Source organism: Typopeltis vanoorti, chromosome 4 (genome assembly GCF_054136105.1).
Source record: "Typopeltis vanoorti isolate ZY-2024b chromosome 4, IOZ_Tvanoo_1.0, whole genome shotgun sequence".
NCBI classification, from domain to species: Eukaryota; Metazoa; Arthropoda; class Arachnida; order Uropygi; family Thelyphonidae; genus Typopeltis; species Typopeltis vanoorti.
In genome coordinates this window covers 38,663,324-38,690,744 of record NC_143552.1, presented here as the reverse complement: position 1 = coordinate 38,690,744, position 27,421 = coordinate 38,663,324, and the positions used below count along the sequence as shown (strand labels likewise).

General features: G+C 33.0%; 2 protein-coding genes across 2 annotated transcripts in view; one reads left to right on the top strand and one right to left on the bottom strand.

Annotated features, from left to right (window-relative positions):
• LOC150107237 (uncharacterized) overlaps positions 1-18,485 on the top strand; it is a 74,027-nt gene extending 55,542 nt beyond the window's left edge. The window contains exons 8-19 of the mRNA XM_090391746.1: positions 2,670-2,802; positions 3,575-3,645; positions 4,952-5,021; positions 5,426-5,563; positions 7,175-7,309; positions 9,098-9,151; positions 13,125-13,193; positions 13,373-13,444; positions 14,385-14,471; positions 15,766-15,875; positions 15,998-16,024; positions 18,446-18,485. Coding sequence (XP_090247872.1) covers positions 2,670-2,802; positions 3,575-3,645; positions 4,952-5,021; positions 5,426-5,563; positions 7,175-7,309; positions 9,098-9,151; positions 13,125-13,193; positions 13,373-13,444; positions 14,385-14,471; positions 15,766-15,875; positions 15,998-16,024; positions 18,446-18,485 — 1,006 coding nt within the window. The remainder of the gene's footprint in view (positions 1-2,669; positions 2,803-3,574; positions 3,646-4,951; positions 5,022-5,425; positions 5,564-7,174; positions 7,310-9,097; positions 9,152-13,124; positions 13,194-13,372; positions 13,445-14,384; positions 14,472-15,765; positions 15,876-15,997; positions 16,025-18,445) is intronic.
• A 147-nt stretch (positions 18,486-18,632) lies between these two features.
• The window catches only part of LOC150107236 (uncharacterized), a 49,740-nt gene continuing 40,951 nt past the window's right edge, over positions 18,633-27,421 (bottom strand). Inside the window, exons 5-8 of the mRNA XM_090391744.1 lie at positions 26,147-26,267; positions 22,770-22,839; positions 20,042-20,160; positions 18,633-18,710 (exon numbers count right to left, since the gene is read on the bottom strand). Coding sequence (XP_090247870.1) covers positions 18,633-18,710; positions 20,042-20,160; positions 22,770-22,839; positions 26,147-26,267 — 388 coding nt within the window. The remainder of the gene's footprint in view (positions 18,711-20,041; positions 20,161-22,769; positions 22,840-26,146; positions 26,268-27,421) is intronic.

The window sequence follows — 27,421 nt, the reverse complement described above, 5'->3', positions numbered from 1 at the left end:
GACCTGACTGATGAACTTTGCATGCTTCGATTCGAATTTGCACCTCAGGTTGTAAAGTGGATCTAGATAATCTGGCTAAGGGAAAACAATCACAAAAGTCACATTAAGCATAGAGATACACATATCGTGATGCATAAACTATATTACTTTGTTTTTACGTGATAATAATTTTTCAATGAGTTTCATTTTCGTGCTTGTTTCATATCTCGTACTTAAAATATTTCTGTTTTTTTTAAATGGATATAATAAAAATTGATAAGTTAAGTATTTTTTCACTCACTATTTTCTCTTAATTAAACGCCTGCGGCCCGATTATTAAAAATAACAGTTGAATGTGGCCCTCGACTCTGAAAATGTTGTCGATCCCTGCATTAAGACAATGAGTGTGTGTGTTGATAATTTTCTGGTTTGAAACAGATCAAAAGAGAAAGTAAAACAGTAAGAAATTATACGTTCGTGGAAGGTTTGTACTTCAGATCTATTATTTGTACTTCGCTGAATCAAATGACATTTTTATGTGGCATCAAAGAAAGGTTTCCTTGTAAACCTGTACTGCTACGCGTTCTGTGTGTGGGTGTGAGAGAGACAGGCAGACAGAGAGAGAGAGAGAGAGAGAGTAAAAAGAAAATATTTAATACGCGTAATTTTACTGGATATTTAAAATAGGCTACAAGAGATATTTTTGCCTATTTGTGATGCTTATGTGAATATCCTTAAAGGATGGAAGAAGCCATCCTTTAAGGATATTTTTTATGCTCTTCCATTCTCGAAAGGATTCAAACCTATAAATTTTCGTATCCCACCAAGTACGTTGGCTGGGATAAGAGAATTTTTCATTTTTACTTTTATTCATTTGCTTGCATTTTTATTTATTTTTAAATAATCTGGAAACCCTTCTCTAGAGACTAACATGAAACTTTTTCAAGCCACCTACAATAGCGAGACAGTGGTCATATGCTACAGTTCAGTATAACGTAGTATTTTTCTGTGGTACTCGTACGTCAATTTTACACAACACATCCCAAGTATCATGACGATGCTCAATACCATGTTGCATACGTTATCACTACATGATGAGAGAAATTATATGGAACAACTAGATGGACCTGAAAAGAATCCCGATCATAACCAAACATATATTTGAGAAGCAAACTAGAATGTGGGTTGTAAACAAAACCACTGTCCAACAACCATCCTGTTGATTATGTTTAAAGTGGAATATAGTGGTCAGGACCAGCGAAAGGCCCACAGTTCCTCCCCATCAGTTTTTCCCACCATCTTTCAAATCAAGTCGATATGATATATCTTGAAATAAAACCATCAATAAAAATAATGTTATGGTCAAACGTTTTGTGGTTTATGATAACCATGATATGAAAAAAATAGAGAAGACTTAAATTTTAAACAGTCAATTCCATCTGCTTTACAGGATCATACTAATAGAAAAAGGATAGAAGAAATTGTGCAGAATTTTTATAATGATCTTTGTGCAACTAAGTGCCAAGTTTCAGAACCTATCATTCCAAAACCAAGCAATATACCAGATGTACTTCCAGAGGAAATAGAGCATGCCCTTAAGAAAATGAATAAAGGTAAAGTCTCAGGACTTGATCATGTTAAGGCTGAAGAAATCCAACAAGGTGGACCAATTATTTTCAAAGCTTTGGCTGCCAGATTCACGTGGTACTTCAAAGAATGAAAGATTCCAGAGGAATGGAAAACCTAAAAAACAATACTTCTATTCAAAAAAGGGAACAAGGAAGAAATAAAAACTATCGACCAATCCGTCTACTCTCTCACATATATAAGATCATGAACAGAGTAATAATGAATAGAATCCAAAAGCTCTATTCAGCATAGTTGGAAAAATTATATCTTCTGGCTTATATTAGTTTCCTTCCAAGCCGTTGTGAAATGTTTACATTAAGACGTCCAGCAGCTGAATTCTCAAACTCTTCGCAATGAATATCGGCGTTCTATGTGTCTTTTTGATTTATAGTTTTGCTGTAGGCAGCTCCAAATAATTTAGAAGCATATTGATTATATATGTAAACACAAAATATACTTTCATAAAATAAGAGAATATAATTATATATTGAAAGAAAGTTGGTTTAAGAATATCATCATTGTATTTGTCGACAGATGGTGGGGAGCATTAGGATTTGGTTTGCTGATTCTTTTGCCAACAACTGTATTATGCATTGGTTTAATATGTGGAGCATGTGGCCATGACAAGAAAAGATCCGCAGATGATAGGTCCTCCTACTCCAATTTTGGTGGGAATCTTTTAATGTTGTAAGTATTTCTTCTTTTATTTTCTTTCTTAATCTTATTAGTAAGCAAATACCTTTTGATAACAGTATCTTTTATTTTGCAATTTCTAAATATGTGTAGATAAGGAGTAAAGTGGAGAGAGTGAGGATATAGGGAAAAAATCGTAATGCAAGAAGAACATTTGGAGAAGTAATTTAGATGATTATATGTTGAAGGAAGAAAAGGGAAATAGATCAAGAAACTTGATAATAATATATAGAAGGATAAATATCTGTAGAGAAAGAAGTGATTTATTGTGCCAATTTATAAAAATAAATAAATAAATCTCTATATTTAAGAATAATCTGGAGTTAACAAATACTGTACATTATTTTATTGCATTTCTCTTTTGACAGAGCTTCGTATATATACTTGATACTTTGCTTCCTTTTGATGCTTCTGTTGATGGCGCTATTCTCAGTTGGAAGCACTGCTCACCTGTTCGTATGTATTCCATTGTATGAAGACGACATGGCTACAGTGAACCAAGTAATTATTTTATTGAATAATTATGTCAAATTATAGAAAATTTAAAATTAATTAAAAGGTTTCTCAATTTATTTGACAACAGATCTTTCTTTTTGAAATATTCCCTGGTATGATTAATGGTTAAACATAGCGTTATTATTACTGACCCTATAATTTGTTTTATAATATTTCATTTTTTTCGTTTGCTTTTAAAGTATTTCTAAAACATCATAAGCGATAGTTTCTAGTTTGTGTGAGGCTGGGCGTTAAGTCAAAGAGAGAAATTTATGAAAGATATGCGAACAATCGTGAATCGAACAAACTGAAAAATAGAAGTAGTGACCAGATGTTTACATGGAGACTGAGTCTGCTTGACACGTGGTGTATGATGAGTTGTCCATTTTTCACGTGTTGTTACTTTAAATAGCTTTTGTGAAGTAAAGTAGATTTTACATTACATGTCATTAAATGTCACTAGTAAATAGACCGAATAAAACCTGAAAGTATAGCTCAATAATATCTTGAATGTGTGCAATGCATACTATAACTGCAGTAATTATTCAGCTGTAGTTTCAACATATTAAAAAATACCAGTGAGACTTATCTCAATGTCAGTTACATGATTTAAAAAGAGGATCGTATAGGTTTAGGTTCTGTTTTAAAGGCTTATTAAAAATTCAATGATAATACGTCGAGGTTGTCTAACTTCAATACTTTCCTCTCAAATTATTTTCTAGAGACCAAATAAAATTAAAATATATCCTTAATCTTTGTTAATTTTATTTCTTTTCAGATAGCGTCAAAGTTGATATCAGCTCAAGGCAATGAGCTTCTGCAAAACATTGTTCCCAGTGAAGTGATCAGGTTAGTATTTGTCAAATCGAATTTAATTCTAGTACTTGTGAAATTGTAATAGTTGCATATTTCTTAACCAGGCAATTAGCTAAGCTTAGGATGTCCCATGTATCTTCTGCATACTTAAATAAAACCATTAAATCCTATATTTTTGTGAATTAAATAATCCGTCTAAAAATCGTTGGGTAGTATTAAAGTGAATTACGTGGAGGGTCAGTAACTAGGATAACTCCGCATTAGAATACGAATCGCAAGTTAAGCTGACTCAAGTACAAACCATAACAATAATTAAAACAGAAAGGGTAAAATATCTCAGGTAGTCAAATATTTCCATGCATATTTGGATATAAATATTATACTGTTTTTATTTCCATGTATGAGACTCTCTAGAGTGAGAAAATGAGATTATCTTCTATCCAAGGTACTAAAACATTCGTTCATATTTTATTTTTATCATTATTTATAGGACACAAACATGACACAAAAAATGGAGAGTCTAATATACAAGGGATGGGAGAAAAATTCAAAAGTTTAATAGCAAATAAAAGCCAAATGAAAAAGGCCTACAGAAGTAACGAATAAAATAGACAAAGAGTGTGGAAAAGTTGTTAGAGAGAAAGGATAAACTGAGTCGTCAGGGAATTTTGGTTGAAGGACAACAACATACAAGAGGATGCCAAGCAGAATAGATTAATGGGGGGGGGGACTTTATAGAAGATGTAACTGAAAGGAAATTGATTCTGCACTCTTCTCAACATTGATTAGACGCAGAACACACATATACACTTGTGGAGGGGGGGGGTATTATCACAAGCAATAAAATATTGCAGACCGTGAAAAGAGCATTCTGAGCATAATCCTACAAAATTTTAGGAACAGAAAATCGAAATATTCATGATTTACAATCAATGATTTCACAGAAATAATTAAGCACTTCTTCACCTCATTTTTCAAATTAGGTGTTTCAAAACCAACAGTAATGACTTTTAATATGAACAACGATATTCATCTTCGGCCTTTTTACGCATTGTAACTGAGCAGGAAGCTATTCACACATCTGGAGAAATATAAAATTTAATACAAGTTTCAATTACGTCAAACTGGTCCTGCTTTCTTAATTTACTTAATTTTCATGGTAAATGATATAAGGCTACTACTAGCGCAACGTCGAAACACGCGAGATAATATAAGAACTCTTACTTCGTCGTATGTAAACTGAGAATAATCCCTTTCATTTCGTTTGGGCAACAGTCGTATTTCTACTATAACTATATTATTCATGTCGTCCTAAATTAAACAGTGTTTTATTTTATAGAAAATGCTCTAATAATAGCCCGATAGTTGAAGCCTTCTCAGTAAACTTGAGTCGAATAGAAAATCTTGAGGTAAGCTTCTCAAATTTGTTATATATTAATATATACATAGGCGAATATATAACTTTGATTAATCCTTTTTTCAAATGTAGGTTTCTTATTTTTGTATACAATGCATTATAGTTTGTGTTAATTAAATTATTTATATTAAAATATCGACGATTATACTTCATTTTGAAAGTTCAATATAATGTAAATGTCTACAGCATTCGGAGTAAATTTAACACGCTCTTCGACACGTAAGGTATAAAAGTTAATAATTAGACTATTCTCAGTGTCCTCATTCTAAAATGAAAAGCTTTTATTTTATTTATTTTTTAATAATGATTATTCGAGCGAAGAAATCATATAAATTGTGTTCTTAATTCGGTTTCATTGATAAAATCTAATTTTTATATTTTTTTATTATTTTATAGGAATTAATTGAAAATGAAATAGGCGAATTTGATACTGACTATGTGTTGAAAACTGCCGATAAAATTCCAAGCAAATTTGTTGATATTATAAATGCTTCTACTGGTTTACTGAAAGATTTACAGGAAATCACGAAGACGGTAACAAAGGTTTATTACTACTTAGGAACCAATAAATGTATTTTTTGTTACTACATCACTTCGCTTATTTTTTTAAAGGAAAATTACGCATGTGCATATTATCCACATTCTGACAATCATTACAGAAGATAAATACGCTATATTTTATCTGTTTGTTAAATAATTATATCAATACTTAATAAAATTGCTAGAAAGATAAATAAAAATTATGCTTGACGAAACATTACTTCCAAACAACGAAATTATTTGATTCATATAAAATTTAAAGCGTAAAAGTTTCTTTAACTGAACATTTTAAGATTAGGTAACTGATGAAAGACATGTTGGATTCTCCCAGGTGTCAATTATTTGATATAAATACAAAATTCATTCTCCTTTCTTCTTCACTGCAAGCAGAGAATTCTCGTCTTATATTGTCAAAAGATTGAACATGCAGAGTTCCTTAGATATTTTGTGAATTAACATTTTTATTCGTTAAAAATTCAGAATCAAGATATCAACTAGTCGAGAAATTGGTTTGGACACGTGTTTACTACCATGTTAAAAGGCTTTTTTTCTACTAATTTGCCAATGAGTCTCTGACACCATTAAATATGTTTTGTAAACTTATAACACTCATAGTGCATTTGTGCTGTAGATACACTAAATATTTTCCTATTTTTATTAATTTTATATTTATTTATTTATCATACTGTATATATATATATATATATATATATATATATATATATATATATATATATATATATATATATATATATATATATATATATATATATATACAAGTCAAGTCAAGTTTGCGCCTGCACGTATTGCAAGTCTAGCTGACCCTCAAAGTAGTGCAAGGTCAAGGCAACTCATGATAAAGGTAGAATAAGCTCTGATCACTATTCTTAATATTTATCCTTAATGCACAGCCCATCTCCTTGAGGAGATGTATAATGCTATGTATTAAAGGCAAGGGGCTACTACCCATGGTAAAATACTTATAAGCTCTGTATTACTAAATTCTTGGTATTTCTAGCCTGGCTCCCGCTGATGCGACCTCAATAAAGGTCGAAACCGGTCTGGGTAGTGGCCCCTTGCCTTTAGTACATAGCATCATACATCTCCTCAAGGAGAAGGGCTGTGCATTAAGGGTAAATATTAAGAATAGTAATCAGAACTTATTCTACCTTTACCATGAGTTGCCTTGACCTTGCACTACCCGCTGATGCGACCTCAATAAAGGTCGAAACCGGTCTGGGTAGTGGCCCTTTGCCTTTAATACATAGCATCATACATCTCCTCAAGGAGAAGGGCTGTGCATTAAGGGTAAATATTAAGAATAGTAATCAGAACTTATTCTACCTTTACCATGAGTTGCCTTGACCTTGCACTACTTTGAGGGTCAGCTAGACTTGCAATACGTGCAGGCGCAAACTTGACTTGTTTGTCTGTTTGCTTACATGGGAAATAGAGTAAAACCATGTTTAAAATAGCTTGGTATCTTTAACATATATATACGGATATATAATTAATCGATCATTCTATGTTTCGTTAGTAAAATTATGTTTTCCTATTAATGAGTAAGCAGTATATATATATTCAATTAATATATTCTCTTTACAGCTTGAAAGCGATGAAACGTTTCAAAATCTAACAAAAATTAGAGATGTGTTACTCGATGCCTTGAAGGAAGAAGACTTCGAAAGCATCGAAGATAGGATAGATGAAGGAGTGAAGGCAGTCAATCACTCTATACTGGTAAATATTCTCATCTAAATTCAAATAACTGTTTTAACGCCACGTTTATAACTTAAAAGTGTTCTGTGCTGTGGTGATTGAAATTTCATTATATATTTATTTATTCATTATTTTGATTACATTTTATTCATGTCTGATAATTTTCCAGGGGAAGGCTAAGGTTTAAATATCCAACCTCTTGCTGTAATGATCAAATATGGAACTCTAACCGAAGAATAACTTCGGTTGTCCAATAAGCGTGGTTGTGATCTCACACCAGGCAATGAACATTTATCGATGCCCAAAACCTATTGACAAAATTAGCATTAAAGAAAATGTTATGAGATTGGCATAACATCGCCGCATAACGGAATTAGAACCGATATCAAAGCTATCATACGGTATAAGGACACTTTGGTCATATAGTACAATCAAACATACAACTGCACCAAATTCTAGAGTACAAGGATACATCGTGCTACATATTCTCTTACTGCAATATCTGTTCTCACACTTTATAGCTATTAGTTTGTCAGTAGCGGAGTTTGATAATGTCTCTGTCTTTATGCAGCATTCTAAGCAATAGTTTTCTTTATTTATACGTGACCTATCCAACCTGCATGCTCCAGTGGACAAACGTATTCTCTGTCTAACCAACAGACCAAGGATTTTAGCCAGACAGTAGACTGAATATTTATGGAAGGTTTGACGTAATAATGATTTTCATCGTCACGTATAAGACTGCTAATTAGAGGTCTGAATTATTTGAAAACGCCAGTGGTTAATATTTAGCCTTGAAGGGTTTTCGGTTCATTAAACTCTTAACTTACTCAAAGTACTAAATGTACGAGAGTTTGGAATGAACTTATAAGTTCACCTAGGAAAAGATTAAAAAGTGCTGAAAACAATATTTTGAACTTAAAATTACTTTTATTTTTTAATGAAAGGGAAAACTCCAGTACGAAGTGAATCCCATTTACTAATTAGCCTCATAACATGAATGATGCAAATGAGAAGCGTGATAAATGGTAAAAATTTCAGACATAATCACTTTTTTTTTATTCGAACTTTTTGGGTGGATAGCAAACAACACAAGACAGTACCTTCGGTAGCTAGGCTCACAAACTCGTTCACGTTTTTTTCAGCTGCAATCCTTCACTAACCCAGTAACTTCACCGTGATTATCATTACACTCAAAATATTTCAAATTGTTGTAAAAAAATAGGCATACAACATATGGTTTAGGTCAAAAACACATAAAAAAAGCATCTCCATCCTTTCAAGACTCCACTTCTCATCCATCTTTTCATCATCATTCCTCACTTCTCTTCTAAGCATGTTTTTACATGTTTGTGAATATACACTCATACACTTCGTTTTCAGTTATGCCGAATCCTTCTGTATCGTTAAATGCCTACCAACATACAGAATAGTTTTGTTTTAAATAGTCTCACTTTGAAAATAAATGAACAATAAAAAGATAATGTCATCTTGGTTTCTAAGGTAACTCATCTGAAATAAAATTATAGTGTAATTTTTATAAGCTGCTTCGCATCCTCTTTGTTCTCAGTTATGCCGTATAGACTCATTGGCGTGTAATAGGTTCAGATAATAAGGTTGTATCCTTATTATCTGAACCTAGTCATTCACTGCTATTTATTATACTATGGGAACTTAAGAAGTGAATATAATAAGAAAATTAATTTCAAATACACAAAACGCAATTATAAATAGCATTATTTTTATATAAAATTAATTTAAATTTCAAAGGTGAAAATGCATGCACTTAACTTTGTTTAATTTTTATAGCTCCAATCAAAAGGCAAACTTGCAGCTTCAACCGAAGTCATAGAAACACTAAAGGTACATAAACTTTTCATTATTTTATAGTAATGTTTTCTGACATTGTAAGAAAGATTATTCTTAAATACTTCATAAGTAAAATAACATTTAAATTAATCTATTATAGTTTCTTGTCTATAAACTGAAATTGCACTCGATGATACTTTAAATTTTTATTAGTTTTATTTTAAATGCTTTATTAGTTTAAATCTTGCGGAGCGACCAGAACTAGAAAGCTTATGATATTACTGTAAGAAATATTAAGATTTGGCGACTTTTTTTTTCAGCTGACAACATTTAAATGGAACGGACAATAACAGACTGTACTGCCAAAAATACTGTACACATAAAATAAATGGAGAAAAATATCGGAAGATCAAGAGATAGAGCAATGGCTTACGACCGGAACAGGCCTCTTGGCCTAAAATCTATCAGAGGAAGAGTCCTATTATTATTTCTATTTGTGTTCACTGCTCGTTTTATTTTAATATAATTCTCATTTCTTCTGAGTAATTAATATTTTCCTCTAGGATCTGGGAAAGGAAAAAATATGAATTTTTTAACACACTCATACATCGAAGTGTGTTTCGCGTATATATACGAGGGACGATACGAAAGTAATAGGTATTACATTTTCCCTCAGAGAATATAATTCATTTAGCAATGTATTTTACATACATTAATTCTCTGTCTTTCGCGAGCTTTTAATTTGTGAGTAGTTTCCAAGATTCTTTGTACACTTTTGTGATCTCCGAGCGAGACACTGTATTCCGACCCATTAACAGTGTTTACTCCAACACTAGAACTCTTCAGAAGAGCATGGTTATTTAAGTTCCTTGTCGTCTGAAAAACGGATTGGTTTAAAGGTTCACCTTGAAAGCGAAACAAGTTGTAATCAGTGAATGTCATATCCGTGCTATAGGCGGTATGATGAAGATCACTTTAGGCAAATATTTCAGTGGCATCCCTTGTGAGCTAACAGGTGTGAAATTGGATGTTATCCTGAAGAATAAAGACTTTATTCATGTTTCTGTGAGATGAACTACACGAATGTGTTTCTTTAATTTCTGTAAAAGTTTCCATGTACCATTCCAACTAAATTGATCTCGTGTGATTTTATACAAAAATCCACAAGGAAGGCAGCTAACATAAAATTTCAAAAGTTTCATCTCCATACAAATTCTACAGATGAGTATGAACTAGCATCTGATTCATTTCTGCATTTAAGAATTCAATCAACTCTCTCTCTCTCTCTCTCTCTCTCTCTCTCTCTCTCTCTCTCTCTCTCTCTCTTGTTTTCGTATGTGCATCACTCACAGCTGTCATTTTGAACTCCTTACATACGGTGTGATAGAATAAGAAATCAGTACTCCTGTCCATTCAGTGATATTTACATCTCTGTAAATATAACTGAATGGAAATATCACCGCCCTCGAAATGAAAGAAAAACAAAACGGGAAACATTATTTTCGTATTGCCATCTGGTATATTAACTGAAAAACTCAATGAATAGACGTAAGAGTTTCCTCAAAGTGCATATTTTGTTCACTTAATGCAATTCTTATTATTATTTGGAAGCTTCACTTTTAATTTAGTACCCTAAGTACTAAACATCCGTAGTTTTGTATTTTTAATTGCTTGAGTTCTAGCAAACTGCGATTATGTTATATTCACTGAACTTGTATTGCTGTCTCCGCACTATTCGATAACATTGTCCGCATGTCTTCATTCACGCAGAACATACTTCACTCTACAGTATGTCCATTACACCATTTAGAAAAATTAACTGTATTCTATCGCACACATACATCAAAGTATGTTTTGCGTATATACGAGGGAAGGTAGGAAATTAATGCGTATTATTATTTTTTCATCAGAGAATATAATTTATTTAACAATGGCTTTTACATAGATGAATTCTCCATGTTTTAGGAGCTTTCAATCTGTGAGCAGTTTCCAGGATTCTTTATACGCTTTTGCTATCTCTGAGCGAGAAGTTGTATTCCGATCCATTAACAGCGTTTACTCTTCAGAATAGCATGCATTAGTTCCTTGTAGTCTGCAAAATGGAATGGTTTAAAGATTCACCTTGAAAGCGAAGTAAGTTGTAACCAGCAGATGTCAGATTCGGGCTATAAGGGGGATGAGGAAGATCACTTTAGGCAAATGTTTCAGGCATCCCTTGTGAGCTAATAGGTGTGAGATTGGACATTATTCTGAAGAAGGAAGACCTAATTCATGTTTCTAGTGAGACGAACTCCATGAATATGTTTCTTTAATCTTTGTAAAGCTTTCATGTACCATTCTAAATAAATTGATCTGTGCGTTTTATCCAAATATCCACAAGCAAGAAGATTAACCCGGAATTTAACTATTCTCACTTGAAAAGTTTCTTCTTCCCGCATATTTTTAGATGGTTATGAATTAGCATCGGATTCACTTCTTCTGCGGTGAAGAATTTAATCACCTTCTCTCTCTCTCTCTCTCTCTCTCTCTCTCTCTCTCTCTTGTTTCCATACGTGCATCACTCAGAGCTGTCATTTTGAACTCTTTAAGCACGGTGATAGAATAAGAAATCACATCTCCTGTCCATTCCGTGATATTTAATTCTCTGTATCGCACTCGCAATGGTGGAAAAACAAAATATGAAGCATTACTTCCCTACTGCCATCTCGTACAGGGTGTTCGGGATAAATTTGACAGTTTCGTAAGGAAAAAGAAAATCTTCTTTGTATCTATTAAATTTAATGAATTGACAAAAAAACATTACAGGCAGAGTTAATTACAATACTATCAACAAGATTTACTCAAAATAACCACCATTAGCATCGATCACAGCTTCAATTCTGCTTCGGAACCTCGAACAAGCTGATGCTACAGTCTCCCTGGGAAGGGCCGCAAAAACTGTTTTAATTTTATCCATTAACTGGGCTTTTGTATTACTGGAAGTGCGATTGGTGTCTTTTTCAACTGCGCCCCATACAAAATAATCCATGGGGTTAAGGTCTGGGGAGTTTGGAGGCCAAACATTTGGACTGGTGAAGTCGTAGAAATTTTCAGACAACCATTTTTGACTTTTCCCAGAGGTGTGGCAAGGGGCCGAATCCTGCTGCCATACATACGGCCTACCATTGGCTACCCTTGTTATCCAGGGCTTGACTACAGTTAGCAACTCCACGAACAAAGCCCGAATTCCAATGCCAGGGTTCTTCAACACCTGTTCCTGCAGATTTGCGAGGAATTCTGCTGTACGAACGCAATCAGATCGTCTGCTAGGGATCTTTCTTCTTGCTACATCCTCGTAGTCACCATTGCAAGTCTCTAGTTCATGCCTGATTGTTTTTACTGTATTCAGGGAGCATTGGGCAGCAGTCGTAATATCCTTATTTTGATGGCGGGCACAAATCATCATGATACAAGTTATTCTCTTCCATGATTCAGGTGGGTTCCAGCTATCCATCCTTTCTGACATCTTGTATATGAATGAAGAAGGGTCCAAACTTTTAAATGAAGAGAAGTGTGTGTTAATACATGTAACTTACGGAAAAATATAATTAATTATAAATATGTCAAATTTATCCCGAACACCCTGTATATCAACTGAAAATCTGAATGAATAGATGTAAGAGTTCCCTCAAAGTGCGTATTTTTCCTTAATGCAATTCCTATTTTTATTATTATTCGGAAGTTTCACTTTTAATTTAGTGCCCAACAATGAATTATTAATTTATAAGCATCCTAGTTTTTTATTTTTAATTACTTGAGTTCTAGCATACTGCAATTATGTTATTTTCACTGATTATATTGCTGTCTTCACACTATTCAATAACGTTGTCCGCATATCTTCATTCACGCGGAGCACACTTCACTGTATAATATGTTCATTACGCCATTTAGAAAAATTAACTGTATTCTGTCGCACAGTTAAAGAAATAGACTTTATATTATTACACCAAAGAAACTAACTTGAGTGTTTTCTTTCCATCATGTGAAGAATGGCATGCAATTTTTGAAGAACACTTTGGATAAAGTTCTTTCCGTACTTAAGAAATATATTAATGAGGTAAGCCAAACTTTTTTTAAAAAAATTTTAAAAGAAAATTTGGAAAGTTAAGTAATAAATTATTTTTGTGTAGCTTATACCAGAATTAAATCAGATCACATAAAGGCTAATCAAGATTTTCCCACGACTACCTCCTTGTTTAATATATTTTATTTTTTTAATATTGTTTTTTTTTCTAGACAGCGGGTGATTATCGAAATTCCATAGTGGAAAAGTTCAAAGTTCATATTGGAAAAGCTTTCAAAGCAAAGGTAAGCTACAATTTAGAAATTTAATAATTTTTAAGAATATTGAAATACTATTAAAATATATTAAAAATTTAAAAAATAGCATTTAATAAAAACTGACAATATAAGAATAATTTTAAAAAATGAATATAAAAGAATAAGAATGTAAAACACACCAAATTAAGATTTATAAAATGAAAATCAAATTTGTTATATGGCCCACAAGCGATAGATAATCCATGTTAAGAGAATGATCTAGGCTGTTTGATGTGACACACAAAGAATCATCTGAATTCAAAGAAAAGAAATGTATGTATGTAGAAATATTCAATTATAGAAAGAGAATAATGTAAAAATATTTTATTTGAAGACAACATTTTATATCTTAAGGAGAAAAAAAAATTATATTATCAACAATAATGACAATGTCAAATACAAAAGCAATAAATCAAAAATTGATAAAATTAATACTTCCAAATTTTTGAAATGTATTGAAATGAATCAGAGAACGGGATTGTTTAAATCAGGGGTGCTCAACGTGTGGTATGCGTACCCGTTAGGATACGGGAATTTTTTTTGGGGGGGGGGGATTGGGTGTAGCCGTGAGAACCCAAAAGTCGCTAGATCTAGTCGCTAAGTTGGCAACACTGATACTTATTAATTTCTGAGAACTGATGAGTGATGAAGCGCTGCGCTGTAGTTCATGTCTATAAATGTTTGTTAAATTTTAAAATTGTTTATGTCAATCTTTGTGTTTATTGATATATGTAATTTATGAATACAAAATTTAATTTATATATATATATATATTTTTTTTTTTAACGCATTAAAAAAAGTCAAATGGAATGAAATAGAAAAGAAAAACTTCACACATACGTGTGTGCGTGTATCGTAAGTTCAGCATATGTGTTTGTTATTGTTTTTTTTAAGAAAAATTCCTTTTGTATGTTATGTTATGTTACAGGTGAAAACAGTTGGAAAATGTAAGCCGTTGCACAGCACGTATGTTGTGACGAAAAGGATTCTTTGTGAACATATTACCCAGCCTCTTGTAAGTAAAAACAGTTTATAATCACTTTAATTAACATAAATTGGACTGTTTTTCTTATTTGTATAGAATTTTGATAGATAGAAATCCCTCAGTGAGGGACCTAGTACAATGTAATTATCTTATTTTCTCATGATCAACATAATTAGTTTCCGATTCAATATTATTACAGAAATAACAATATATGGATATCCGAGCGGTGGGTTAAAATAAACCATTGATCAAAGACTATGGAGACCTCTGACCAGAGTTCTGAAAAAGATTAGTGGAGTGAACAGATTGCATCAATGGCAGTATCACATTAAAATTGAGGATATTATGAAAGAACTTGACATTATTAGCATTCAGGCAGGTATTAGTAGAGCTAATCTCAACTGGTATAGTCACTTAAACAGAATGGAAGAGGAAAGATTAGCAAAATAGGTGTTTGATGCTAAGATGGCAGGAAAAAGACCCATAAGAAGAAGATCAAGAACTAGGTGTATTGATAGAGTAAAAAGTACCTTAGAAGAGAGAAGTATAAGATCTGATAAAATTGGAGTCTTGACAGAAAACAGATTAATTTGGAAGAAAATGTTTGATCTGAAGTTAGTAATTATGTAAGTTTTTCATGTAGTACTATCATAATATCATGTATACTTGTGGGGAATTTGGGAATGATGATGAGGAGGAAGAAGAACAAATTTGATATTTATTTCAGAATTGTCAGTGTTTTTTTAAAAAATATGAAATAAATTACTGTAGTAAACCTGTTTATGTAAATTATACTTCTGCATACATGACAGAGGCCGATTACCATCGCTGTCTGCGAATTGCACTTAGAATATACTGCTGGTAGCTGCTTGAAAAATCTATATGATTGACGCCTTAGAATTCATAGAAGACCAAGTCAACCATGAATTTGACCAAATCAAATTCCTGATTGACTTGGTCTTCTATGAATTCTAAAACGTGAATGACTTGTGGAAAATTCTGGAGAATTTGCCACAAGGTACGGATTTAAGAAGGGTGCTTAGTTTAATATAACATATCAAATACGATTCTACAAATAGAATCGCGATTAGCCTCTACAATAATCATCCCAACCATGCTCTCTTGCCCACACTAAACGTCTTAACAAAGTACAGTTTTCAAATAATATCTACGGAGTTACCATCTCTTTGTATGTAATGTTACTTCCAAGCATAGTAATATACACATACACCTAAAATACTTTAAACAATACTAGAATCCATATTCAAATTTATTATTGTTAAATATTTGATTCTTACATTCCTCATCGGTACTTTGATTTCAGAACGGCTTCTGGTTTGGCCTAGGCTGGTGGTTGGTCGTATTTCTTCCGGCATTAATAGTGGCAATCAAGTTGTCCAAACATTATTTACGAATGACGGATAACTCAGAATTGTAAGTACTAAATACTAAGATATTACCAAGTTAGCTTTGAATTTGTTATATATTTTTTCCCTTTTTTTGTATTGTTATTGATTACAGTTATGCTTAATTTGATTTTGTTTTACTCATTTTAGGGAACGAGACATGGGTTTCCTTGAAACGTATGTAAAACCTTAACATGTATTTATACATTCTTACTTAATATCTACACTGGAGTTTTTGGTTTTTTTTTTTTTTTTTTTAATTTGAAGTGCAGTTCTTTAGGAATAACACAATATTTGAAACCTAACTTCAGTTCACAAGTCTGTTATTATAATAGCACAGTATTTTGTTTTGTTTTTTAATTTACTTTAAGTGTTACCAGCCTGAAGAAGTCATTTTTGACGAAACATGTTGTGTGCTCCATTAAATTAACTTGTTATCTATTTTCTCGGTTTCAGTCAGTCAAAAAAAGATGAACATATCCAATCAACATATGCAATCAAATCAACGTAACTACTAATTACGGTTATGTTTAATTTGATTTTGTTTTACTCATTTTAGGGAGCGAGACATGGATTTCGAATCTATATAGATATATATCTATATATCTATATAGATATATAGATATATTACATATAGATATATTACAACTCTTAGACCTAATATTTTTAAAAAATCTTTTGGCAACGGCCTCTTTACAATAGCTGGAAGATTTGTAATATCCATAACTGCCACACATAGAACAAAGTGACTCAAGAATATGAGTCACTCCTAATCCTAGCGAGATTTAACGAGTGAATATTTCATCAGTTTTATAGTTGATTTTCCTAAAGTTGTGCTTAACGAAATCCGTTTTATTTTTCCAAAGGATCGACTAACTAGGAAACTAACTGAAAAAATACTAGAAACCCTCCTCTATTCAATGATTAGAATTGTATTTCAATACAGATCTGATAGGTATTGAAGTTCAGTCAACAGGAGCCTTGTAGTTTAGACAATATCATATCGTCCATACCTTTCAGCCGAAAGACCTAGATTCGATTCCCATCCAGGATGTCAACGATAATCTCTGTAAGGACTTTGCATATAAAGGTGAGTTATATGCTATCATACGGAGGGAGCAGGATTTTACTGCTGCTAGTAAAATTGGGATTTCATCATTCAAAACAGCACACTGGTCAGACGAAACACCCATTTAACACATATAATACACTGGCCTAATTCGCATAGAGCTTCGTTAGCTTAAAAGTCTAAATAATACCAACGACATTCCGAAATGGCCAAATTCAATACGTGCTATTGATACATATTAATTTTGTCACTTTGAAAAACAAAAAATAAATATTACATATATTTTCAGCTAATTATCGAGAGAACAGGAAATAATAAACGTAACCTGCACTAATAATTATAATTAAATTCATTTTAAAACTATACAAAAAGGCTATATTCATTTAGTATAGCATTCCAACTCAAAATATAAAAGTATTTATATTTTATGAGTTAAGGTGTATAAAAAATGACTATCATCAGATTTTGAGGAGCCTATTTCTTAGCGAAATTATTCTGTTCACATTATTCTAAGATTGTATCTTTGAGCATAGTAGAATATTGCAGATAACTGACTGATTTTTTCTTTCAGTCGTTTTTTTTCCAGACCGTAGGTGACTTTATAGGCTTTTGCCCACAAAGTAGTCCTGGTGAGATTTTTACATGATAGTTCACCATTGCTTTCCCCAATCCCCCAAGTTCATCCGGGTTCGGGATAGGCATATGGCTGGGACGATTCATTACTGTAATCCATTTGTGTTCACGGGGCCGGTTTGTCTGTTCTGGGGGACGAAAATCCCGAGTTTCAGGGTGAAAAAAACCCTATGAGGTGAGCTAGCCTCTCCATATGAGAGGCTAACTCACCTTTAGTCAAAAAAGACCACAAAAAACTTCCTCTCTCACTGACAGGGATCGAACTCAGGTCTTTCCGATCAAAAGTTTTCGTCTATACTGACTGAGCTACGCATATTGCAAATAGTATTTATATATATTGATAACAATACTGCTTATCGTTTAGATGCGGAGTGATTTCCATTTGCAAACGCAAATCAAAATCTAATGCTTCAGTATTATCTATTTCTATAGATAATCCTCTGTAGACGTAGAAACACAATATTTGAATTTAATATATACTTCATCAATTTAAAACTCTTTCCTTAGTTCAGATTCTCAGTAAATGGAAAAATGAAATTGTAATTATATATGAATTAATATTCCATAATACAATCTATAAACCTAACAAATATTTAATTTTTTTTTATAATTTGGGTAGAGTTTGCTATTTCTATTATTAAAATATCCCATGACGAATTATGTTAATAGGCTTAGGAATTTTTCTAATTTGATTCTCTTAAAAATATATAGTTCAGTATTTAACAAAACGAGAATTTAAAATAAAATGATATGTGAATGTGACCAAAATAAATTATACGAAACTGTAAAATCTACATTTAAATAGATCCCTTAAAACTGCTGCTGCAACCGTAAATACTTATCTCTGTATTTTTAATGTATATGGACATCTTGAAACCGTTTTCGTTTCTGTTTAGGAGACCTCAAGATCACTATTCCATTCCAAAAGCAGGGTAAGTATCTTTCTTTTTCATGTATTGCACTAAATTGCTATTACCTCATTATCCTTACTCTAGTCTAGAGCACTAGAATTATTTCATTAATCATTAGTGTCTTATAAAACATTAATACATCAAAACATCAAAATACGAGAATCCCTTTTCCTTAATACATCTTGCTTGACTTACGCAGGAGAGAACCAGGCTTATGTCCACAATTCATTACTAAACATATATGCGCTTTCTATAAAATAAAATATTTAATAATTGTAATCAATCATGTATGTATGTTATAGAATTGAGTTGGAAATGATGTATGGAAGCTGATATTTGTCCCAGTTATCAGCACCAAAGAAGTTTTTGAAAATCACCTTCTGATATATATATATATATAAAATATATTATCGGGTTAAATGGGGGGGGGGGGGGGTGGGGGGGGGGGGGGGTGGGGGGGGGGGGGGGTGGGGGGGGGGGGGGGTGGGGGGGGGGGGGGGTGGGGGGGGGGGGGGGTGGGGGGGGGGGGGGGTGGGGGGGGGGGGGGGTGGGGGGGGGGGGGGGTGGGGGGGGGGGGGGGTGGGGGGGGGGGGGGGTGGGGGGGGGGGGGGGTGGGGGGGGGGGGGGGTGGGGGGGGGGGGGGGTGGGGGGGGGGGGGGGTGGGGGGGGGGGGGGGTGGGGGGGGGGGGGGGTGGGGGGGGGGGGGGGTGGGGGGGGGGGGGGGTGGGGGGGGGGGGGGGTGGGGGGGGGGGGGGGTGGGGGGGGGGGGGGGTGGGGGGGGGGGGGGGTGGGGGGGGGGGGGGGTGGGGGGGGGGGGGGGTGGGGGGGGGGGGGGGTGGGGGGGGGGGGGGGTGGGGGGGGGGGGGGGTGGGGGGGGGGGGGGGTGGGGGGGGGGGGGGGTGGGGGGGGGGGGGGGTGGGATTGGCATTTGTAGCACTTCATACTTCTTGTTTGACGATCTTGCTGTATTTTCTAATATGGCGTCCTCCTTTGTTCTCTTCTCGCGTAGTTGACCAACGTATACTTCGAACTTTGAATACTTATATTTTACTTATTACTTAACAGATACTTACAGTTTTTACATCTATATGTTCGTCTTGAAGAACGGAGTTCACTGATGTACTTTAAATTTTAATTCACAAGAAAAGATCTACTTTGCAACTTAAAATATGGGAGCATCGAAATATAATAATAATAATAATAATAATAATAATAATAATAATAATAATAATAATAAAGCCACTGTTTTAAATTACTTAAATCATAAAACTAAAATCTTCTTATATTAAAGGACAATTTTATTAATCTAAAAGAAAACAAAAGTCAAAACATTTTTCTTACTAAGAGAAAAGTTGTTTTCCATTTATGTTTAAATTTTCACTGCAAAACTGATTACTGATAAGAGAAATAAAAAAATAACTCAAAACGATGATAAAATATCTCAACTATTCCACTAATTCGTGGCGCAGGTTTTTCTAGAAAACTGCATTAATACACTTAGTGTATTAGAAGAAAACAAATCAAACTTAAAAGATCTAGAAATATTTCTAAGAACAGAAGAAAACCTGTTTTCATCAATACTTTATTAACTTCTAAACATTGACATTTACCATTTAAGGCTTGTTCTCCAAGGAATATTGGCGCTTGAAGTAGTTCTTTTGCTTTGATCTGAATAGGTATGCCAACTTCCTCTACAATAGCTGAAAGATAATAAATAAAATAAATCCTTCAGTATGATATTCATCCATAATTTTAGCCAATGAATGGGAAAATACTTCAATAACTAATTCCAATAACGAATTTGTGAAAAGATCTTTTCCTATACTTCTTTGTTTCCACAAATATCAAGAGCAGGTAAGTAGGGTTTATTTTACCTGAGCAAATAAAAGCTCTTTAGTTCATCTTTGCTATGTGTAGGTTCAATCTCTTCGAGTTAAAATTAAGAAAAAAATGATTTGGCATATTTTGTCTACATTTCAATTATCACCCGTAATATTCGCAAATCCTTCGTAACTATGAACATAGTAAGTAGTGCCGACAGTATTAAGACTACCTGCATACCGATTTCAAAAACAGTCGCAAAGAATTTCACCTACTCCATTTGTAAAGTAAAACAGGATTTATCTATTTTGTTTTAAGAGATTGATTTCTTTCCAAGTAAATACCTAACTTATCTAGTCAAGGATGGAATAATTCCCCTGGAATTGATCGAAACAAAAGGGCACAGAAAATTCGTTTTTTCGAAGCTTCTGATTCTTGATCACCAGAATAAGTTCTGATGATCTAGCGTAAGAAGCTGTGCACTCACAAGGTATGCCTTCGATAAGAATGAGAAATATGAAATCATGACGTCATCCATAGAAAGGGTGGCAAGGGTAAATACGATAACAAATCAGCACCAGGGCCAGCATCATGAAAATGAAACTGAGCATGATTCAATTTTGCTGATAGATCTTATCATATTTATTTATTTATGTATTTACATTTTAGTTTATTCCTATGATATTTTGAATTACACTGACACATTTTAATTTTCTAGAATTTTTCTTTCACTTCCCAAAACGCTCTGAATACTAATTTATAGAAGGATGGCTTTTATCGGGGTGTTGGGTGTTATTTTTTGGCATTTTTTTAAATTCAGTTACACTGATTTTTGTGCTGCTTGGCATCCAATTCGAATTTTTATTTTACAATTTTATAGGGTTTTATTTCCTCAAAACAGGCCAAGGGGACAGAATAACATGCACATCTACAGACATATTATATTAATTGCTAGATGGAAGATTAAGCTCACCATTTTATCTCTATACTGCATATTATATATCTCAGGTAAAGATCCAAAATACTTAACCTTCTAGATAGGATGACACTTAACAGGACATGATTAATGTCCGACGATTGAAGCCTCTGTCGGTATTGACGAAGTGAACACCTAGGCTTGAATCCCACCTTAGTAAGTGAAGAACTTTTATAAGGGCCTTTCAACCGATGGTAAGCTAGCTAATCATTGCAATACCAGAAATGATATCCCTATCATTTCATTTTGGCACTGTCCATCATTTATGCTATTAGATTTGTTGGGAATCAAGAATGTGATTTTGCCCACTCTCTCGTTTATTTGTTTCCAGTGCTTCAATTAGAATCGAACTTTTACTTTATTAAAATTATTTTTACCAAATGCTTCTTTCATTTTATTTCGTCAGTAAATAGAAGTTTGGAACTTCTTGTTATCTGAAGATGTATGAATTCATTAAATGAATCGGAAATTGCAACTAGTACATTAAGCACCACGTTGCAACTTAAGGTGTTTTCTGTTGATTAATTTGTCTCTCTTTCATGTTCCTAATAAAACTTTCAAATTCGAAGAGGATATTGTCGAGCGACTAGCACATGATATGATACTCTCTAATTTATTGGAAGTTCCGATACAGAAGTTTTATATTTATGAATCAAAATTTGCTTCGTATTATCGCAGTTATTTGATTCTTCTGAATCTATTAATCCATAGGAAGTTTGAGGCAATTTTTAAATGAATTAATTTAAATGTATTATAGCCATAAAATGTGACGCGAACTCTATCAACGTACACAGGCCCTACATAATCTCCGAGGTTTGGAAGCTTCACAACATAAAATTGAGGTCACAACCCCGACCAATAGGCGATAACACAAACACTTCAAAAACAGAAGCACCTACCCGACCTGACATAGCATCCACTTTCCCAATGTGTTCAGATGACGACCAAGAATAGTCGAAACGGACCGCACCCCGTCAACCCCCTTTCCCTTTCCCCCTTCCTATATAAAAAATCAACCCCTTCACCTTTTCCCCCACTCTATATAATATAATAATATAATATATATGTTTTTATATATATTACTGAAAAAAAAACAGGTTTTTCTAATTTAATTCTCCCAATTTTCTAATTTAATTTTCCCAAATTGCCTACCCCCCCCCCCCAGCTCCACACACTCAGTAGTTTTTCGACATCGCAGAAAGAAGAAAAGTCGCAACAGCCAGAAAAAAGGTATGTGTATATTTCTCTTCCTTATGCTACATATACTTTTTGGTACATTTACATCTACTATGCCCTAAGAATCCGTGAGTAAATAGCCAGGCACTCCTAAACTGAAGCAGGCAAAATAGCCGTAATTATAATAGTTTATTATGAGGAGTAACATGGGAGTTTTCCCAGAAATAATATACATACTTTTTAAATGTTTCTAATTTGCTTTTCTACTTCATAAACCAAATAATAATAATAATAATAATATTACGTTGGAAGAATAAATATGTAAAAGATACTTACTCTCATCCGTAAGTTTTCCCTTTATGTCATTGAGTGTATCTTTTAAGTGGCTCAGCATATCGATAAATTCCTAATGAGAAATCATAAAATAAGTGAAATATAAGGATAGAAAGAAGTTGCAACTCTCCCATTTTTTAATAAGAACAGGATGTTAATTAGATATATAGACATAAATAAATGGTGAAATCGAGATGGGGCGTCTCTCTCTCTCTCTCTCTCTCCCTCTCTCTCTCTCTCTCTCTCCCTCTCTCTCTCTCTCTCTCTCTCTCTGTGTGTGTGTGGGGGGGTGAGATTAAGTTAAGATCTTTCTCTCTCTCCCCGTTTTGAGAGAGAGAGAGAGAGAGAGAGAGAGAGAGAGAGAGATCTTAACTTTCATTAAAGGGATTATTATTATTATTATTATTATTATTATTATTATTATTATCATCATCATTCAGATTACAACACGGAAATGTTATGTTCTTAATTTTCCTTATAGATCATGAATTTATTTTTAAGTCTGCGACTAAAAACTTTAAACCAAAATAAATAAATAAAATGAGAATTTCTGACAGTTTTGCTTTTGATAACTTCTCTCCGCAGAACGTACTTTTTATCACTTGTTTAAGAAATTACCGAATGCTCGTCATCTATCTTACTCAAATCATTCTACATAAAAAAATCTACTTTTAAAACATTTAACTTATTTAACTAGTTTCACTTACTTAAAAAATAATAGGGAATTTGAATTAAAATTGTATCTAAATTTCTTAAGGTCCAAGAAGTCATAAACATACGAGTATTATCCATTGAAGATTCGTTTACTATTTGCATCTTCCTAAACATATTAGTTGAAAATTTTTCATCAGTACTATATTATGAATATTCAGAAGCCATTTTTGTACTGATTTCCTACTTTTATTTTAGTTTTTTTTTCAATAAAGAATATTATTTTCAAACCAAAGTATGATTCAAACTAACGAGTGTTATTTTCAAATCATGAATAGTTATGTTGCATGAATGTCATCATGATTTATGATGTTATTATTCTTAAAATTTAAGCAGTTTACAATTCATTATCGAATTCGTGTCCTATTTAGCGACAAATTAATTTCACTTCGATTTATTTTACTTCTTGTTTCTATTACTTCTCTAAATTAATTTATTTCTCCTTCAATGTAAACATCAAAAAACATCAGAGAAATAAAAAAAATTATCTTTCACGTATTGTTCCTGTTTTAGTTTCGTTGCTTGTAACTTCTATTTCAGCATCATGATGCTTTTAGAGGTTAAATATAAGCCTTCTATTTCTCCAATCACTTCATCGTTTTCAAGATTTGAAACATTTACTTTCAGGTAACCCTATTAGAGACTGCCTCCAGAATAAGAAAATCTATCAGAATATTTTATTCTTCTCAAATTTTATTTAAATAATCGTTCCAAGAGTTAGAATTGCCTTCTTGCCCTTCTTCTCATTGCTAATATATTTTTAGCCTAATCTGTTAATCATTTTCTATAATTTAATAATACATTTCTAGGTGTGACAAATTAAAAATATTATTCAACGATTCTCACACTTTTCTACATTATTTATTTTAGGAATGAGAATGATAAAGCATTGTGTAAAGCCTTTGGAGTTGACTCCAGTTTCCCATATACCCCTCATGATATTGGACAGGCATGACCTATTTATATTTCCTGAATATTTTTTAGTTCTGAAGGAATGTTATCCTCACTGGTTATCAGACAATTTATGAGTGCCGATTCAAATTCACATTTGAATATTTTGTCGTCATCCCTTCCCATATCAAATCTTGTTTTTCCTCTGTAGCCTCTTCGTCTAGATCTTCTCGATGATACAGTTTTTCTAAGTACTCCTTCCATCTTTCCTTATTTCCCCCCTTATCTATATGAATGTTACGTGTTTATTTTTGATAATTGTGCTTCTAGTCTTGTTATGTTTTGGCTCATTCCATGTAAAATGTTATAAGTTTTATCGCTCTCTGAGTATTGGTTAAATCATCGGTTTCTGTGATCTTCAATATATGACATTGCACTTTACATTTTCATTTATCATATTTTGAGTGTTTATATTTTTCTCACTCTCTCTTCTTTTGGACAGCTTTTGTATTTTCTTATGTATTTTGAGTGATCGATAGTTTTTTAATGATCTATTCTTACTCATACGCAGTCATTGAATGCTTGATAATTGCGTCCACAAATGAGTGCACATGAATTCTGTCGTTTGCTTCCGCTTTCTCCGATTTCATTGTCTGCTTCGGTTTTCTGTTTATTTATAGACTTCATATTGTTCGTGGGCTTTTCCTTGGTTCCGGTAGCTCATTTCGTTGCATTTCAATAAAACCAAATTGTTATTACTATCTATAGCAACTCCAGGGTGTATTTTTTATCATTTTACTTTATTTTTAAATATATTTCTTGTCAAAATATAACCTGTTTGATATTTTCTTATATCCCCTGGAATCTTCCAAGTATACGTAGTTTTTTTTTTACCTAATCCCAGGAATTATCACATTAAACTGGTCACAGAACATTCTGTGACCAGAAAGAGGATATCTACAGATCTCCTCTTTCATATCTCTATATGCTCTTTCTCTTTCATCATCATTATTGTCATTGTTATTAAGCATGTACGTTTGTATTATTATTATTATTATTATTATTATATTTGTTGGGTTTCCTTATGAATTGTTTACTTTTGTACCACATTTCTCATTGAGGACTATTGTGACTCCACATTTTTTGCTCTCTCGTCATCTGAATAAATACTTCATAAAATCATCTCATTTCACTAATTTCTAGTATGGATATTTTCCCTATCCATTGCTCTCTCTCTCTCTCTCTCTCTCTCTCTCTCTCTCTCTTTTGATTTCCTAAATTACATTTGTCGGAAGGTTCTCACATTTAGCATCCCAATGAACGTACAAGGATTTTGTTGGTACGACCTTAAGTGCCTCCCCCCCTTCCCAGTTGTGCACAAGTATTGAGTCAATGGGTGCTTTATATTTCTTAGAACTTCCATCCATGTTGCTACCTTACTTGAGAAAAATACAAGTTGACATTGCTTTGATTCCTTATCCAGCAATAAACTTCTAAGAGGAGTCGGTAGCCATTTTTCATTCTTCATGACTGTTTGCTTACAACACTATCTTCCTGATTATTACTGATCATAATTAATATATGTTTCCGTATTGATAATCGCAATATAAAAACATTTACCTGGAATCTCTGGAAATCTCAACGAAATTCTCTATTACCAAATTACGGATTTAAATATGTTACACTTAATGAGGTATAGTTTGGCAGTTATAATATTTATCGCATTTATGTTTTAGAACCTAGAAAGGAAATGAAGATTTATGAGTAGTAACACTCACTTCAGTGACATTTTGCAAATACAGATCAAGATCACTCAGAGAACTGTTAGCAATAATGACGGTTCTGTCACCAGTCCTGTGCACTTTCTCTCCAACGATGAACATACATGCGATGGAGGTGCTATAAGAGAAAAAAATATATATTTATTTATTTTTGGTAAACAAATCTAACTTGGAGAAGATAAGCAAACCTGGAGAAGATCAGAACTATATAAATACGCAGGAACAAGATTCAAAGAAAGACTCTTATTATTTTTAAATAAAATTTACTCAACTGGTATCCCCCAAAATAGAATGAAAAAAAGCAATTGTGATTCCTATCTTTAAGAAAGGTAGTAATAGAGATGGCCCTAAAAACTATAGATGTTTCAGTATACTAAATTCCTGTTACAAAATATATAGCAGAATCTTAAATAACAAACTAATGAAATATTCCGAAAACTTTATTCTAAAGGTACAGAATGGATTTAGAAAAGGACGATCATGTATAGACCCAGCCTTTTGCCTAAAATTAATAATAGAGAAAAGAAGATAATATAATTTAGAAACACATATTGCATTTATTGACTTTGCAAAAGCATTTGACAAAGTTAAAAGAAACATATTATTTAACATATTAAAAGAAAGACAAATGCCAAATAATATACTAAAAGCTATCACAATTATATATGAAAATAATCAAATACAAATAAGATTAAACCACGAGCTATCATATACAAGAGAGATAAACCATGGGGTCCGACAGGGATGTCCCCTCTCAGCAACTCTTTTTAATATCTACTTAAATGAAATAATAATAAAATGGAGTAAAAATTTACATCAAGGAATTAAACTTTCACCTACAGTTAACTTAAACACTCTCCTCTTTGCAGACAACCAAATAATAATTACAAATTCTGAAGATAACTTACAGAAAGCTATTTTAAATCTAAATGAGATATCCAAAGATTATGGTATGATAATATCAACGGAAAAATCAAAAACTATGGCCTTTAAAGGACAAGATCCAGCAAGAACTAAAATAGTAATAGATAACAAGATCTTAGAACAGGTGAATTCATTTAACTACCTAGGATGTATGATCACATATGAAAATGAAAAAGATATAAACGTAAAAATTGCAAAATATTTAAAAATAACAGGTGTAATTAACTCTATATTTAAACCAAACCTAGTTCAAAAACAAACCAGGCTAAAATTTGCAATACATTAGCCTTACCGGTGTTAATGTATGGAAGCGAAATCTGGACAATAAAACAAAAAGACAAACAAAGA